This window comes from Pagrus major, chromosome 16 (genome assembly GCF_040436345.1).
Source record: "Pagrus major chromosome 16, Pma_NU_1.0".
NCBI lineage: Eukaryota > Metazoa > Chordata > Actinopteri > Spariformes > Sparidae > Pagrus > Pagrus major.
In genome coordinates this window covers 7942317-7960405 of record NC_133230.1, presented here as the reverse complement: position 1 = coordinate 7960405, position 18089 = coordinate 7942317, and the positions used below count along the sequence as shown (strand labels likewise).

Below are 18089 nucleotides of genomic sequence, written 5' to 3'. Positions count from 1 at the left end.
ACAAAGAAACAAAATAACCTAAGAGATGCAAGACCATTTCCAAGAAAATGATTACACACCCAGACAAAATGACCTTCAAGACACAAAATTAGCACACAAACAAAATGACTAATAGAGACGCAAGACAACTTAGAGGCAAAATGAATCTGACAATACAGAATGACCATAAAGAGACAGAAAACAACTTCAAAGAGATGCAAAACGACAACTGAGACACAAAACATGACTTCAAAGAGACTCAAAATGACTCCAAAGAGATATAAAAACAACTTCAAAGAGATATAAAACAATTTCAAAGCGATGTAAAACAATTTCAAAGTGACTTCAGAGACACAAAAACAATGACACAGATGCAAAATGGCTACAAAATTATGCAAAATGGCGCCAAAGTGATGTCAAACAACTTCAATTAGACAAAATGAGATTCAAAATGACCACAAAGAGATGAAAAACAAGCAAAAACAGACCACAATTAGACAAAATAACCACCAAGAGATGCAGACAACTTCAAAGAAGCTCAAAACAATTAAAAAGCGATGCAAAACAAGGGAGATGCAAAAGACTTCAAAGATCCAAACAAAACACAGAAAAGACATAAAACGACCTCAAAGAGATCCAATACAATCTCAAGGTGACTTCAAAGAGAGACAAAACAATAACAGGGAGATGCAAAAACACAACAAACTGAAGCGTATCGGCCACAAAGAGATGCGAATCAACCATAAAGATACAAAATCATTGCAAAGAAATTCAACTACCAATAGTCTTTCCCCTATAAAAGAGAGATGGTGGGAATGTACATGTCTGTGTCCACAGAGGCTCATAATTCGTCCATGACGTGACATTTTCCTGTTTTGCCACAAGAGAGCAGCATTCGTCTTTACGCGGGCAAAATGCAGACAACTCTCACAGGAATAAGACATTATAATTTGAATATCTGTTGTGCTTCCTCCCACATCACATGTTTTTAAAGGCACCAAGTCTTGTGCAGAGTAAGCCACAATTTTATTATTTTCTCACACACAAACACACACGTCCTATTGAAGATGTCACTGGTATTCCTGCTGATACTGGCAGCCCACATTCAGGGTGAGATAATTGAGCTGACCTTTCTATAACTGATGCAGAGTTGTAGTTGCATTTTTACATTGGAAATGTCATTTATTTTCTGCAGGATCAACAGCCAGTTCAACTGTGATTCAGTCTCCTGCGTCGAAGTCTGTTGGTGTGGGAGAGACGGTCTCTCTGAGCTGCACAGCCAGTACAGGAGTTGATGATGTTCTCAGTTGGTACCTGCAGAAACCTGGACAGCCTCCCAAACTGCTGCCGTCAGTCTGGTACACCAAGTCATTTCAGGAGCAGTGGATCTGAACCTGTGTTCACTCTAACAATCGGTGGATTCCAGGCAGACGATGCAGGAGATTACTACTGCATGGGAGCGTATACAGGCCTCCGCACACAGTGCCGTACAAAAACCTCCCTCAAATTAGTTGCAGCTGTGACCCTTTGCAAGAGCTTCTGATACGCACCACTGCTCACCTGAAAATAGCACAGTCACCCAAAGCACAACCACAACGTACAGGAACTTATGGTAGCTCATCGTCAGTCAAAGGAGAACTGAAACTTAGATTTCCATGTCCCTCATAGTCAGTTTGTTCCCTTTTTACAGCTCCAGATGTTCAATTATGCATCCAGTCTTGCTCACTAAGATAAAAGTGGCAGCTTGGATGAATGCAGAAAATATTTTCTCTTTTAAAACAGGATCTAAAGCACACTCTGTGACGTAGATTACTGTGCTGTACATTTTTAAGCAGTCGGGAAATAACACAAACTGAGGAATGCATTTGTGTCCCACGTTGCCTTCAGTGTGTTGAGAGCAGAGAAATCATTTCCATAGAGAGGAGGCTTTGCATGGTCAGCTGATCCTCCAGTGAACTGAGAAGGTTTATAGTCCTGTGAGTTCAACACTGCAGGACTCAGATCTGTCAGTCAACACAGCAGAAAGCACAACCACCATGACTCTCATCACCATCCTCATCTGGACGCTGGCCTGCTGCTGTTTCACAGGTTTGTTCACTCAGCAACATTTCAGACATGATGTGCTGCCTTTTCTCTCATTTATTTCTGCTGATAAATCAATGATTTGTTTTTGTGTGCAGGATGCAGCGGTCAGGTGACTGTGACTCAGCCTCCAGTAGTGACATCTGCTCCAGGATCTACTGTCACTCTCACCTGCAAGACAAACCCAGCTGTTTACAGTGGTGATCGTCTTTTCTGGTATCAACAGAAATCTGGACAGACCCCAAAGCTCCTAATAAAATATGTGAGCACACGTGAATCAGGAACACCAGCTCGGTTTAGTGGCAGTGGAAGAAGCTCTGACTTCACTTTGACCATCAGTGGCGTTCAGACTGAAGATGCAGCAGTTTATTACTGTCAGAGTGTCCATCAAATCGGCAGTGCTTGGCCGTTCACACAGTGATTTGTCGTCGTACAAAAACCTCCCTCAGTCAGACTGCAGAGACACTGAGCTGTTACAGCAGGAACCGACTGCAGCTGCTGAAGAGGAAGAGACTCTGACACAGACCACTGAACACAGAGCTGACAGGAACCTCACCAAGCACACAATACTTATTAATAATTTAACACTGTTATGATAACTAACATCCCACAATGTCCATTTTCACCTCACATTTTCAAGGTATGAAATAAGCAAAATATAGGAAAAGTCTATCAGATATAAATCCAAATATACAAAAACCCTGTTACACAACTTTAAAATTATACATTCAAATTTTCAGAAGTGTGTTGACTGATATCACTGTTAAATTAGTCCAGAAACACTGAACTGAAAACTGAACTTAAATGGAAAATAAATTGAGGATATAATGAGGTGCAGGTGGAGAGATAGGTGGAGAAGCTCAGGTGAGGAGAATGAGGTGAAGAAGCAGGAGAACAGGAAAGGAGCTGATTGGCTGGTGAAAACACTGGGAACAGGGCAGAGCTAACGAGGCTGAAGCAGGGCAGGTGTGGAGGGAAAAGCAGGCCGGGGAGGAGCACAGGAACACAGGAGGGAAACAAAGTGCAGACAGACCACAAACATCCAGAAAACACAATCAAACCAGACAGAAATGTCAGGACCACGACAGCTTTAGAGGTGTTGATGGTCAGATTTACTTGCCTATAGGGACAAACCAGCAGTTTTCACATGTTATCAGTCTTTGTGTTAAGCTAAGCTAAGCTAAGCTGAAGTTTGCCAGCAGGGGGTGATATAGACCTGTTAATGAGGACAAAGTCATGTGAGATCATAAAGATGTGAAATGCAGGATGTTTAAAATGAGGAGAAGAAATGTAAAACAGCTCAAAGTCTAAATTTTCTAGATGGACTTTAAACTGTCCAATGATCCTCAAGATGATGAGCTGTCACTCCACCTCACCTCCTCTTTTTCTGTTTCACATGAACAGGTGTGTGTTTGCCTTCTTAAATATACTTTGCATGATTTTAATGCATCACTGCTCCTCAGAGTTTAAGTTCTTATGTCACAGAGAGTCTGAACTGTTTTCATGCACTCACACTGAAAACTGCATCAGGATGATGTCGCCAATAACTCTGATTGTCATGTTGGGTTTTCTGATTCAGGGTGAGAGATTTTGAAAACGTTTGGTGCAAATTCAGTTTGTTCCTTCCACTTTATTTTTGTTTAACTTGTTAAATGTTTATTCAAAAGATTTGTCATTTCTCATTTCAGAGTCTTCTGCCAACAATTTCCTGACTCAGGCTGACAAATCCAAGTCTGTTAGTCTTGGAGGGACTGTGACCATCAGCGCCACAGGGAGTTCAAATATTGGTAATGATCTGAGTTGGTACCTTCAGAAACCTGGACAGGCTCCCAAACTCCTGATATACACTTACTCAACTCGCTTCTCTGGAACTCCGTCTCGATTCAGTGGCAGTAGATCTGGTTCTCGCTACACTCTGACCATCAGTGGGGTTCAGGCTGAAGATCTAGGAGATTACTACTGTCTGGGCAACCATGGCAGAGGAGTGTTCACACAGTGATTCAGAGCCGTACAAAAACCTCCTCCAGTTTGACTGAAGTGAAAACGGCCTGCTGCAGGTGCAGAGGGTTGGTGAAGAGACTGTGATGAGGAGAACTGGTCCAGTGAACACAAGAGTCATCAAGCAGAACCACAATGAATCTAAATAAAGCTGAAACAGACTCATAGACACTCTTCCACATAGAGTTTTAAACTTCAGTGTCTCTGCAACAATGTTGATGCCAAAATGCAATATCAGCCAAGCTTCATATGAAAACAAGGAATATATACAACATATAAATGACCTCAAAATGTCTTGTTTTATCACATTATTGTGCAATATTTAATAGAGTATGTCATGTTGTATCTACATGATGAATCCAAAGTGTTTCATTCTCCACAGAGAAGTTATAAAACCATTTTATTTCTTATGACTCTTCAGAAGATAAAAGACCAAACACTTCATAAAGTTATTGATCACTTCAAGCTTTATTAGCAAAAACATCAGTCATCATCATGACAGTTATTAAGCACACTCACATCTAGCTGCTGAGCTACACACATCACTCTCTAAGCTGTTGTTGTCTAACACTTTACAGCAGTGTTGTTCTCTGTCACACAAAGCTTTAGTTTCCTCTACAAACATTCAAACTCAGATTGATCAGAGCAGCAGGTGTGTTCCTCCTGCTCCCCCCACACACAGCTCCTGTCCTGGGCTTCAGCCAGCCCCTCTAGGCCTTACACTGGCTCCTGTGGATGGACTGGGTCTGGCTGTGGCCATGATGGAGGACCTTGCAGTTGTACAGCTCTCCTCCCATCCAGCGCTCCTGGCTCAGGCTCAGGGTGCTGCTGCTGCTGTAGCGGCCGCTGCTCTCCACCTCTGAGCTGCTCAGGACCCCCTCTGTCACCTCAGTACCGTCCACCTCCCAGCGCACCGCAGCTCCCGGATGAGAGTAGCCGGTCAGCAGGCAGGCCAGCGTGGCCGAGCCCCCGGAGAGCTGCTCAGAGGAGGGGGGAAGCAGAGAGACGGAGGGCCTGACCATGGGGCCAGCTGGAGGGGAGAGCAGAGACACACAAGGAGCAGATTAACTTCCACTGCAGGACAGACAGCTGGACATGAGACACTGATGATACATGACAGAGGTTAACAGTACTGTGGATGAGCTGTGTGCATGATACTGTGATCAGACAGAGGAGAGGAGGTGAATCATTAAGAATTAGACAATAAAATGCAACATGACTTTGGTGTAAATCTAATTCAACATTTTACTGAAATCGTCACATCTGTTTTATATTGTTTGACAATAAATAATTCATCCCTTCAGTGATTTTCTTGTTTAAAAATGTAACATCTGTACACAGTTAAAGACTTTGTCATCTGTCTGTTTCACTTCCTTTTCACCACTTTAAACTAACGAGCTGTGAACACGAACTACATCTTTACTGGATGTTCATGAAAACTCACTTATGTATATATAAACTCTACGGCATCAACGTTAGATTTTATATCAAACAATAGCTGACTTTTACAAATTAAAAAATAAAGAACATATTTTTTCTGAGTGTTAGAAAACTGCTGAGAGAAATGTAACAACTAAAGTTTGCTAAAAAACATATATTTATCGCAAAAATAAGAAAAGAAAAGTCGAGGTCTTTGTCAAATATTATACCACGTTATCTATAATACTGAAAGAATATTAATCTCAACACAAAGTTTTTCAAACTGTTATCAGACCAGCTCAATTAATACAAAAAAAATATCCACAACATGTAAATTATACAGAATAAATTCTTGTTTTATCACATTCTGACACAAAATTTTAATATTTTTAATGTTGCAGAAATAATAAAATCTGTGATACTTACAGTGAATGATGAGTTTGGTTCCTCCACCAAAAGTCCACCACAGTGATACAAACTCATTAAGTGGCCGTACAAAAACCTCCTGCACTGTGAACAAGCATCTATCCACTGAAAACACTCTCTGCTTTTCATATTAACACAGAAATATTCATATTTGTTGAATCTACAAAGATTGTTCAATGTTATGGATTGAAAATATTGAATAAATAAGAACAATTTCTTTCATTTTTCTTGACTTTTCTACTCCTGACAGAGAAACGATCACAGTCTCCTTGAAACAAAGTCATTTCTTCACAGTTTATATCAGTTGATACATGGTTAAATTAACATGATGCTTTTTAAATAATCATAATTTACTGATAACTCATATTAAACAGATATTAAATATGTTGTTTATCTACAGTAAACCCTGTGAGTAAATGAAAGGCAGACAAACAGACATATCATACCAACCACAGTGGACACAAACTCATCCTTAAATCCTCAACTGCACTTCTAATATAAATATTTTCCTCTGTTCCATTAAGATCATAGATGGTGTAAATCCAAGCAGTATTTCTCCTGATTTTGTGTCCCACGTTGCCTTCAGTGTGTTGAGAGCAGAGAAATCATTTCCATAGAGAGGAGGCTTTGCATGGTCAGCTGATCCTCCAGTGAACTGAGAAGGTTTATAGTCCTGTGAGTTCAACACTGCAGGACTCAGATCTGTCAGTCAACACAGCAGAAAGCACAACCACCATGACTCTCATCACCATCCTCATCTGGACGCTGGCCTGCTGCTGTTTTACAGGTTGGTTCACTCAGCAACATTTCAGACATGATGCGCTGCCTTTTCTCTCATTTATTTCTGCTGATAAATCAATGATTTGTTTTTGTGTGCAGGATGCAGCGGTCAGGTGACTGTGACTCAGCCTCCAGTAGTGACATCTGCTCCAGGATCCACTGTCACTCTCACCTGTAACACCAACAAACGTCCTTACAATGGTAATTGTCTGTCCTGGTATCAACAGAAATCTGGACAGACTCCGAAGCTCCTAATAAAACTTGTGAGCACACGTGAATCAGGAACACCAGCTCGGTTTAGTGGCAGTGGAAGCAACCTCGACTTCACTTTGACCATCAGTGGAGTTCAGACTGAAGATGCAGCAGTTTATTACTGTTTGAATGAACCTACTCTAACCAGTGTGGATGTGTTCACACAGTGATTTGTCGTCGTACAAAAACCTCCCTCAGTCAGACTGCAGAGACACTGAGCTGTTACAGCAGGAACCGACTGCAGCTGCTGAAGAGGAAGAGACTCTGACACAGACCACTGAACACAGAGCTGACAGGAACCTCACCAAGCACACAATACTTATTAATATAAATATGTGATCAAAATATCATATAAAATATAACACTGTTATTATAAACAACATCCCACAATGTTCATCTTCAAAAAGATTAAATAAGCAACAGACATGAAAAGTGTATCACATATAAATCAAAATATACAACACTGACATAACTTTCAAATTATATATTCAAAATTTTCAGAAGTGTGCTGACTGATATCACTCTTAGAGTCAGAATCAGAATCAGAAATTCCTTTATTAGTCCCACAAAGGGGGAAATTTGTATGTCACAGCAGCCAAAGGACAGTTCAATATAACAATAAATAATAATAATAGTAAAAAATAAACAACATAATAAAAAGGTAAGAAGAAGAGCTGTAGCAGAAATAGAATCGCATATTCATAATATGTACAAATATAAACAGTGTAATTATAAAGAGTGTGGGCTTTGTATTGTTATTAATAAATAATAAATATGAGAATGAAAATTGCCCAGTTAGTGCAAACCAAATGAGAAATGAGTTATGAGTAGAGTTTTTATTGCACAGTGCACAGTGAGGTCTACTGGGAGCAGTGCTGGTTGTAGAGTCTGACAGCAGCAGGAAGGAAGGACCTGAGATACCTCTCCTTCACACACTTGGACCTGCGATACCTCTCCTTCACACACTTGGACCTGAGATACCTCTCCTTCACACACTTGGACCTGAGATACCTCTCCTTCACACACTTGGACCTGAGATACCTCTCCTTCACACACTTGGACCTGCGATACCTCTCCTTCACACACTTGGACCTGTGATACCTCTCCTTCACACACTTGGACCTGTGATACCTCTCCTTCACACACTTGGACTTGCGATACCTCTCCTTCACACACTTGGACCTGTGATACCTCTCCTTCACACACTTGGACCTGTGATACCTCTCCTTCACACACTTGGATCTGCGATACCTCTCCTTCACACACTTGGACCTGTGATACCTCTCCTTCACACACTTGGACCTGCGATACCTCTCCTTCACACACTTGGACCTGCGATACCTCTCCTTCACACACTTGGACCTGCGATACCTCTCCTTCACACACTTGGACCTGCGATACCTCTCCTTCACACACTTGGACCTGCGATACCTCTCCTTCACACACTTGGGGTCTATCAGTCTATCGCTGAAGGAGCTGCCCAGTGCTGTGATAGTGTCCTGCAGTGGTGGGACTCCTTCAGCAGCAGCGATGACAGCTTATCCATCATCCTGCTTTTGCCCACCACCTGCACTGGGTCAAGAGGGCATCCCAGGATGGAGCTGGCCTTCTTGATAAGTTTATTTAGTTTCTTCCTATCTGTTGCCGAGGTGCTGCTGCTCCAGCAGACTACTCCATAGAAAATGGCTGATGCCACCACAGAGTCATAGAAAGTCCTCAGGAGTGCCCCCTGCACTCCAAAGGACCTGAGCTTCCTCAGCAGATAGAGTCTGACCTTTATTATAGGTTGATATTGGTTATATCAGTCAATTAGCAGTCGGCTAGCTTAGCTTAGCATTAAACACACAACAAAACCAGACAGAAATGTCAGGACCACGGCAGCTTTAGAGGTGCTGATGGTCAGATTTACTTGCCTATGGGGACATGGCAGCTGTTTTCACATGTTATCAGTCTCAGCTAAGCTAAGCTAAATCTCAATTAAGATAACCCACATCTTGCACTATCAATTTCCTGACTAAGGACAGGGCTCAGGCTTTCTCTTGTTTATTTTAAAGAATGATGATATTTTTCTGATGCATCTTGACCTGGAGATACAAATGAAATTCAGTCTTTCACCAACTATAACCTGTGATAGTTGTGTCTCACTGCCATAAGATTCACACAGCTCTATTTTTCCAACATTGAAAAGGACGCTATGCTATCACAAGTCACAACTAGTGAGAAAGAAGTCTCAACAACAGGATATAGGGAAATAGTGAATACATTCAAAATCAGTCACTAATTGTGTCAGTTCATAGTGAGGTCAGTGTTGATGAAGTTTGCCAGCAGGGGGTGATATAGACCTGTTAATGAGGACAAAGTTATGTGAGATCATAAAGATGTGAAATGCAGGATGTTTAAAATGAGGAGAAGAAATGTAAAACAGCTCAAAGTCGACTTTAAACTGTCGAATGATCCTCAAGATGATGAGCTGTCACTCCACCTCACCTCCTCTTTTTCTGTTTCACATGAACAGGTGTGTGTTTGCCTTCTTAAATATACTTTGCATGATTTTAATGCATCACTGCTCCTCAGAGTTTAAGTTCTTATGTCACAGAGAGTCTGAACTGTTTTCATGCACTCACACTGAAAACTGCATCAGGATGATGTCGCCAATAACTCTGATTGTCATGTTGGGTTTTCTGAGTCAGGGTGAGAGATTTTGAAAATGTTTGGTGGAAAGTCAGTTTGATCCTTCCGCTTTATTTTTGTTTAACTTTTAAGATTTTTATTCACAAGATTTGTCATTTCTCATTTCAGAATCTTCTGCAAACAATTTCCTGACTCAGGCTGACAAATCCAAGTCTGTTAGTCTTGGAGGGACTGTGACCATCAGCGCCACAGGGAGTTCAAATATTGGTGCTGATCTGAGTTGGTACCTTCAGAAACCTGGACAGGCTCCCAAACTCCTGATATACGATTCATCAACTCTAAACTCTGGAACTCCGTCTCGATTCAGTGGCAGCTATTCTGGTTCTCAATACACTCTGACCATCAGTGGGGTTCAGGCTGAAGATCTAGGAGATTACTACTGTATGGGCTACCATGGCAGAGGAGTGTTCACACAGTGATTCAGAGCCGTACAAAAACCTCCTTCAGTTTGACTGAAGTGAAAACGGCCTGCTGCAGGTGCAGAGGGTTGGTGAAGAGACTGTGATGAGGAGAACTGGTCCAGTGAACACAAGAGTCATCAAGCAGAACCACAATGAATCTAAATAAAGCTGAAACAGACTCACAGACACTCTTCCATATACAGTTTTAAACTTCAGTGTCTCTGCACAATGTTGATGCCAAAATGCAATATCAGCCAAGCTTCATATGAAAACAAGGAATATATACAACATATAAATGACCTCAAAATGTCTTGTTTTATCACATTATTGTGCAATATTTAATAGAGTATGTCATGTTGTATCTACATGATGAATCCAAAGTGTTTCATTCTCCACAGAGAGGAGTATCAGCTGAAGTTATAATCCATTTTATTTCTTATGACTCTTCACAAGATAAAAGACCAAACACTTCATAAAGTTATTGATCACTTCAAGCTTTATTAGCAAAAACATCAGTCATCATCATGACAGTTATTAAGCACACTCACATCTAGCTGCTGAGCTACACACATCACTCTCTAAGCTGTTGTTGTCCAACACTTTACAGCAGTGTTGTTCTCTGTCACACAAAGCTTTAGTTTCCTCTACAAACATTCAAACCCAGATTGATCAGAGCAGCAGGTGTGTTCCTCCTGCTCCCCCCACACACAGCTCCTGTCCTGGGCTTCAGCTAGCCCCTCTAAGCCTTACACTGGCTCCTGTGGATGGACTGGGTCTGGCTGTGGCCATGATGGAGGACCTTGCAGTTGTACAGCTCTCCTGCCATCCAGCGCTCCTGGCTCAGGCTCAGGGTGCTGCTGCTGCTGTAGCGTCCGCTGCTCTCCACCTCTGAGCTGCTCAGGACCCCCTCTGTCACCTCAGTACCATCCACCTCCCAGCGCACCGCGGCTCCCTGAGGAGAGTAGCCGGTCAGCAGGCAGGCCAGCGTGGCCGAGCCCCCGGAGAGCTGCTCAGAGGAGGGGGGAAGCAGAGAGACGGAGGGCCTGACCATGGGGCCAGCTGGAGGGGAGAGCAGAGACACACAAGGAGCAGATTAACTTCCACTGCAGGACAGACAGCTGGACATGAGACACTGATGATACATGACAGAGGTTAACAGTACTGTGGATGAGCTGTGTGCATGATACTGTGATCAGACAGAGGAGAGGAGGTGACACATGGAGGAAATGAGAGTTTAACAAATAAAACTAAATGATAAAAGTTGATGTCATTTTGACTTTTAAAACAATTCATCTTCTACTGTGACACTCAGCATGAATCAATAAGAATTAGACAATTAAATGCAACATGACTTTGGTGTAAATTTAATTCAACATTTCACTGAAATCTTCATATCTGTTTTATATTGTTTGACAATAAATTAATTCATCCCTTCAGTGATTTTCTTGTTTAAAAATGTAACATCTGTACACAGTTAAAGACTTTGTCATTTGTCTGTTTCACTTCCTTTTCACCACTTTAAACTAACGAGCTGTGAACACAAACTACAGCTTTACTGGATGTTCATGAAAACTCACTTATGTATATATAAACTCTACGGCATCAAAGTTAGATTTTATACCAAACAATAGCTTACTTTTACAAATTAGAAAATAAAGAACATGTTTTTTTTCTGAGTGTTAGAAAGCTGCTGAGAGAAATGTTACATCCAAAGTTTGCTAAAAAACAATTTTTTATTGCGAAAATAATAAAAGAAAAGTCGAGGTATTTGTCAAATATTATACCAAATTATCTATAATACTGCAAGAATATTAATCTCAGCACAAAGGTTTCCAAACTGTTATCAGACCAGCTCAATTTATACAAAAAAATATCCACAACATGTAAATTATACAGAATAAATTCTTGTTTTATCACATTCTGACACAAAACTTTGTCTAATATTTTTAATGTTGCAGAAATAATAAAATCTGTGATACTTACAGTGAATGATGAGTTTGGTTCCTCCACCAAAAGTCCACCACAGTGATACAAACTCATTAAGTGGCCGTACAAAAACCTCCTGCACTGTGAACAAGCATCTATCCACTGAAAACACTCTCTGCTTTTCATATTAACACAGAAAAATTCATATTTGTTGAATCTACAAAGATTGTTCAATGTTATGGATTGAAAATATTGAATAAATAGGAATCATTTCTTTCATTTTTCTTGACTTTTCTACTCCTGACAGAGAAACGATCACAGTCTCCTTGAAACAAACTCATTTCTTCACAGTTTATATCAGTTGATACATGGTTAAATTAACATGATGCTTTTGAAATAATCATAATTTACTGATAGCTCATATTAAACAGATATTAAATATATTATTTATCTACAGTAAACCCTGTGAGTAAATGAAAGGCAGACAAACAGACATATCATACCAACCACAGTGGACACAAACTCATCCTTAAATCCTCAACTGCACTTCTAATATAAATATTTTCCTCTGTTCCATTAAGATCATAGATGGTGTAAATCCAAGCAGTATTTCTCCTGATTTTGTGTCCCACGTTGCCTTCAGTGTGCTGAGAGCAGAGAAATCATTTCCATAGAGAGGAGGCTTTGCATGGTCAGCTGATCCTCCAGTGAACTGAGAAGGTTTATAGTCCTGTGAGTTCAACACTGCAGGACTCAGATATGTCAGTCAACACAGCAGAAAGCACAACCACCATGACTCTCATCACCACCCTCATCTGGACGCTGGCCTGCTGCTGTTTTACAGGTTGGTTCACTCAGCAACATTTCAGACATGATGTGCTGCCTTTTCTCACATTTATTTCTGCTGATAAATCAATGATTTGTTTTTGTGTGCAGGATGCAGCGGTCAGGTGACTGTGACTCAGCCTCCAGTAGTGACATCTGCTCCAGGATCCACTGTCACTCTCACCTGTAACACCAACAAACGTCCTCACGATGGTAGATATCTGTACTGGTATCAACAGAAATCTGGACAGACTCCAAAGCTCCTAATAAAATTTGTGAGCACACGTGAATCAGGAACACCAGCTCGGTTTAGTGGCAGTGGAAGCTGCTCTGACTTCACTTTGACCATCAGTGGAGTTCAGACTGAAGATGCAGTAGTTTATTACTGTCAGAGTTACCATCAAATCGGCTATGCTCGGGTGTTCACACAGTGATTTGTCGTCGTACAAAAACCTCCCTCAGTCAGACTGCAGAGACACTGAGCTGTTACAGCAGGAACTGACTGCAGCTGCTGAAGAGGAAGAGACTCTGACACAGACCACTGAACACAGAGCTGACAGGAACCTCACCAAGCACACAATACTTATTAATAATTTAACACTGTTATGATAACTAACATCCCACAATGTCCATTTTCACCTTACATTTTCAAGATATGAAATAAGCTAAATATATGAAAAGTGTAACACATATAAATCCAAATATACAAAACCCTGTTACATAACTTTAAAATTATACATTCAAATTTTCAGAAGTGTGCTGACTGATATCACTCTTATATTAGTCCAGAAACACTGAACTGAAAACTGAACTTAAATGGAAAATAAATTGACGATGTATTGAGGTGCAGGTGGAGAGATAGGTGGAGAAGCTCAGGTGAGGAGAATGAGGTGAAGAAGCAGGAGAACAGGAAAGGAGCTGATTGGCTTGTGAAAACACTGGGAACAGGGCAGAGCTAACGAGGCTGAAGCAGGGCAGGTGTGGAGGGAAAAGCAGGCCGGGGAGGAGCACAGGAACACAGGAGGGAAACAAAGTGCAGACAGACCACAAACATCCAGAAAACACAATCAAACCAGACAGAAATGTCAGGACCACGACAGCTTTAGAGGTGTTGATGGTCAGATTTACTTGCCTATAGGGACATGCCAGCTGTTTTCACATGTTATCAGTCTTTGTGTTAAGCTAAACTAAGCTGAAGTGTGCCAGCAGGGGGTGATATAGACCTGTTAATGAGGACAAAGTCATGTGAGATCATAAAGATGTGAAATGCAGGATGTTTAAAATGAGGAGAAGAAATGTAAAACAGCTCAAAGGCTAAATTTTCTAGATGGACTTTAAACTGTCCAATGATCCTCAAGATGATGAGCTGTCACTCCACCTCACCTCCTCTTTTTCTGTTTCACATGAACAGGTGTGTGTTTGCTTTCTTAAATATATTTTGCATGATTTTAATGCATCACTGCTCCTCAGAGTTTAAGTTCTTATGTCACAGAGAGTCTGAACTGTTTTCATGCACTCACACTGAAAACTGCATCAGGATGATGTCGCCAATAACTCTGATTGTCATGTTGGGTTTTCTGAGTCAGGGTGAGAGATTTTGAAAACGTTTGGTGCAAATTCAGTTTGTTCCTTCCACTTAATTTTTGTTTAACTTTTTTCATTTTTATTCACAAGATTTCTCATTTCTCATTTCAGAGTCTTCTGCAAACGATTTCCTGACTCATGCTGACAAATCCAAGTCTGTTAGTCTTGGAGGGACTGTGACCATCAGCGCCACAGGGAGTTCAAATATTGGTGGTGATCTCAGTTGGTACCTTCAGAAACCTGGACAGGCTCCCAAACTTCTGATATATTATTCATCAACTCTAAACTCTGGAACTCCGTCTCGATTCAGTGGCAGTAGATCTGGTTCTCGCTACACTCTGACCATCAGTGGGGTTCAGGCTGAAGATGTAGGAGATTACTACTGTCTGGGCAACCATGGCAGTGGAAGGTTCACACAGTGATTCAGAGCCGTACAAAAACCTCCTTCAGTTTGACTGAAGTGTGAATGGCCTGCTGCAGGTGCAGAGGGTTGGTGAAGAGACTGTGATGAGGAGAACTGGTCCAGTGAACACAAGAGTCATCAAGCAGAACCACAATGAATCTAAATAAAGCTGAAACAGACTCACAGACACTCTTCCATATACAGTTTTAAACTTCAGTGTTTCTGCAACAATGTTGATGCCAAAATGCAATATCAGTCAAGCTTCATATGAAAACAAGGAATATATGAAACATATAAATGACCTCAAAATGTCTTGTTTTATCACATTATTGTTTAATATTTAATAGAGTATGTCATGTTGTATCTACATGATGAATCCAAAGTGTTTCATTCTCCACAGAGAGGAGTATCAGTTGAAGTTATGAAACCATTTTATTTCTTATGACTCTTCACAAGATAAAAGACCAAACACTTCATAAAGTTATTGATCACTTCAAGCTTTATTAGCAAAAACATCAGTCATCATCATGACAGTTATTAAGCACACTCACATCTAGCTGCTGAGCTACACACATAACTCTCTAAGCTGTTGTTGTCCAACACTTTACAGCAGTGTTGTTCTCTGTCACACAAAGCTTTAGTTTCCTCTACAAACATTCAAACTCAGATTGATAAGAGCAGCAGGTGTGTTCCTCCTGCTCCCCCCACACACAGCTCCTGTCCTGGGCTTCAGCCAGCCCCTCTAGGCCTTACACTGGCTCCTGTGGATGGACTGGGTCTGGCTGTGGCCATGATGGAGGACCTTGCAGTTGTACAGCTCTCCTCCCATCCAGCGCTCCTGGCTCAGGCTCAGGGTGCTGCTGCTGCTGTAGCGTCCGCTGCTCTCCACCTCTGAGCTGCTCAGGACCCCCTCTGTCACCTCAGTACCGTCCACCTCCCAGCGCACCGCGGCTCCCGGATGAGAGTAGCCGGTCAGCAGGCAGGCCAGCGTGGCCGAGCCCCCGGAGAGCTGCTCAGAGGAGGGGGGAAGCAGAGAGACGGAGGGCCTGACCATGGGGCCAGCTGGAGGGGAGAGCAGAGACACACAAGGAGCAGATTAACTTCCACTGCAGGACAGACAGCTGGACATGAGACACTGATGATACATGACAGAGGTTAACAGTACTGTGGATGAGCTGTGTGCAAGATACTGTGATCAGACAGAGGAGAGGAGGTGACACATGGAGGAAATGAGAGTTTAACAAATAAAACTAAATGATAAAAGTTGATGTCATTTTGACTTTTAAAACAATTCATCTTCTACTGTGACACTCAGCATGAATCAATAAGAATTAGACAATAAAATGCAACATGACTTTGGTGTAAATCTAATTCAACATTTCACTAAAATCTTCATATCTGCTTTATATTGTTTGACAATAAATAATTCATCCCTTCAGTGATTTTCTTGTTTAAAAATGTAACATCTGTACACAGTTAAAGACTTTGTCATCTGTCTGTTTCACTTCCTTTTCACCACTTTAAACTAACGAGCTGTGAACACAAACTACATCTTTACTGGATGTTTATGAAAACTCACTTATAAATACTACGGCATCAACGTTAGATTTTATACCAAACAATTGTTGAATTTTACAAATCAAAAAATTATAGAACATATTTTTTCTGAGTGTTAGAAAGCTGCTGAGAGAAATGTTACAACCAAAGTTTGCTAAAAAACATATTTATTGCAAAAATAAGAAAAGAAAAGTCCAGGTCTTTCCCAAATATTATACCACATTATCTATAATACTGAAAGAATATTAATCTCAGCACAAATGTTTCCAAACTGTTATCAGACCAGCTTAATTATTGTCAAAAAATATCCACAACATGTAAATTATAAAGAATAAATTATTGTTTTATCACATTCTGACACAAAACTTTGTCTAATATTTTTAATGTTGCAGAAATAATAAAATATGTGATACTTACAGTGAATGATGAGTTTGGTTCCTCCACCAAAAGTCAACCACAGTGATACAAACTCATTAAGTGGCCATACAAAAACCTCCTGCACTGTGAACAAGCATCTATCCACTGAAAACACTCTCTGCTTTTCATATTAACACAGAAATATTTATATTTGTTGAATCTACAAAGATTGTTCAATGTTATGGATTGAAAATATTGTTTAAATGAAGATTATTTCTTTCATTTTTCTTGACTTTTCTACTCCTGACAGAGAAACGATGACAGTCTCCTTGAAACAAAGTCATTTCTTCACAGTTTATATCAGTTGATACATGGTTAAATTAACATGATGCTTTTTAAATAATCATAATTTACTGATAACTCATATTAAACAGATATTAAATATGTTGTTTATCTACAATAGACCCTGTGAGTAAATGAAAGGCAGACAAACAGACATATCATACCAACCACAGTGGACACAAACTCATCCTTAAATCCTCAACTGCACTTCTAATATAAATATTTTCCTCTGTTCCATTAAGATCATAGATGGTGTAAATCCAAGCAGTATTTCTCCTGATTTTGTGTCCCACGTTGCCTTCAGTGTGTTGAGAGCAGAGAAATCATTTCCATAGAGAGGAGGCTTTGCATGGTCAGCTGATCCTCCAGTGAACTGAGAAGGTTTATAGTCCTGTGAGTTCAACACTGCAGGACTCAGATCTGTCAGTCAACACAGCAGAAAGCACAACCACCATGACTCTCATCACCATCCTCATCTGGACGCTGGCCTGCTGCTGTTTTACAGGTTGGTTCACTCAGCAACATTTCAGACATGATGTGCTGCCTTTTCTCTCATTTATTTCTGCTGATAAATCAATGATTTGTTTTTGTGTGCAGGATGCAGCGGTCAGGTGACTGTGACTCAGCCTCCAGTAGTGACATCTGCTCCAGGATCCACTGTCACTCTCACCTGCAAGACAAACCCAGCTGTGTACAGTTGGTCTGATACTGTTCAGGGTATGCACTGGTATCAACAGAAGTCTGGACAGACCCCAAAGCTCCTAATAAAACTTGTGAGCACACGTGAATCAGGAACACCAGCTCGGTTTAGCGGCAGTGGAAGAAGCTCTGACTTCACTTTGACCATCAGTGGAGTTCAGACAGAAGATGCAGCAGTTTATTACTGTCAGAGTGCCCATTATATCAGCAGTGCTTGGGTGTTCACACAGTGATTTGTCGTCGTACAAAAACCTCCCTCAGTCAGACTGCAGAGACACTGAGCTGTTACAGCAGGAACCGACTGCAGCTGCTGAAGAGGAAGAGACTCTGACACAGACCACTGAACACAGAGCTGACATGAACCTCAC

General features: G+C 41.0%; 5 gene segments (V, D, J or C); 2 read left to right on the top strand and 3 right to left on the bottom strand.

Moving 5' to 3' along the window:
- The first annotated feature begins 1893 nt into the window (after positions 1 to 1893).
- Positions 1894 to 4205, top strand: LOC141010470 (Ig kappa chain V region 3368-like). The segment is given in 3 exon segments: positions 1894 to 2067; positions 2160 to 2261; positions 3750 to 4205. Coding segments are annotated over 3 exon segments (465 nt in total).
- Positions 4206 to 4508: 303 nt separating this feature from the next.
- Positions 4509 to 6518, bottom strand: LOC141010818 (Ig lambda-1 chain C region-like). The segment is given in 2 exon segments: positions 4509 to 5089; positions 5905 to 6518. A coding segment is annotated over 1 exon segment (312 nt).
- LOC141010248 (immunoglobulin kappa variable 3-15-like) lies at positions 6518 to 10046 on the top strand. The segment is given in 4 exon segments: positions 6518 to 6691; positions 6784 to 6885; positions 9511 to 9627; positions 9736 to 10046. Coding segments are annotated over 4 exon segments (582 nt in total).
- A 460-nt stretch (positions 10047 to 10506) lies between these two features.
- Positions 10507 to 12600, bottom strand: LOC141010928 (Ig lambda-1 chain C region-like). The segment is given in 2 exon segments: positions 10507 to 11087; positions 12012 to 12600. A coding segment is annotated over 1 exon segment (312 nt).
- A 2647-nt stretch (positions 12601 to 15247) lies between these two features.
- LOC141010761 (Ig lambda-1 chain C region-like) lies at positions 15248 to 16776 on the bottom strand. The segment is given in 2 exon segments: positions 15248 to 15828; positions 16741 to 16776. A coding segment is annotated over 1 exon segment (312 nt).
- Between the last annotated feature and the right edge of the window lie 1313 nt (positions 16777 to 18089).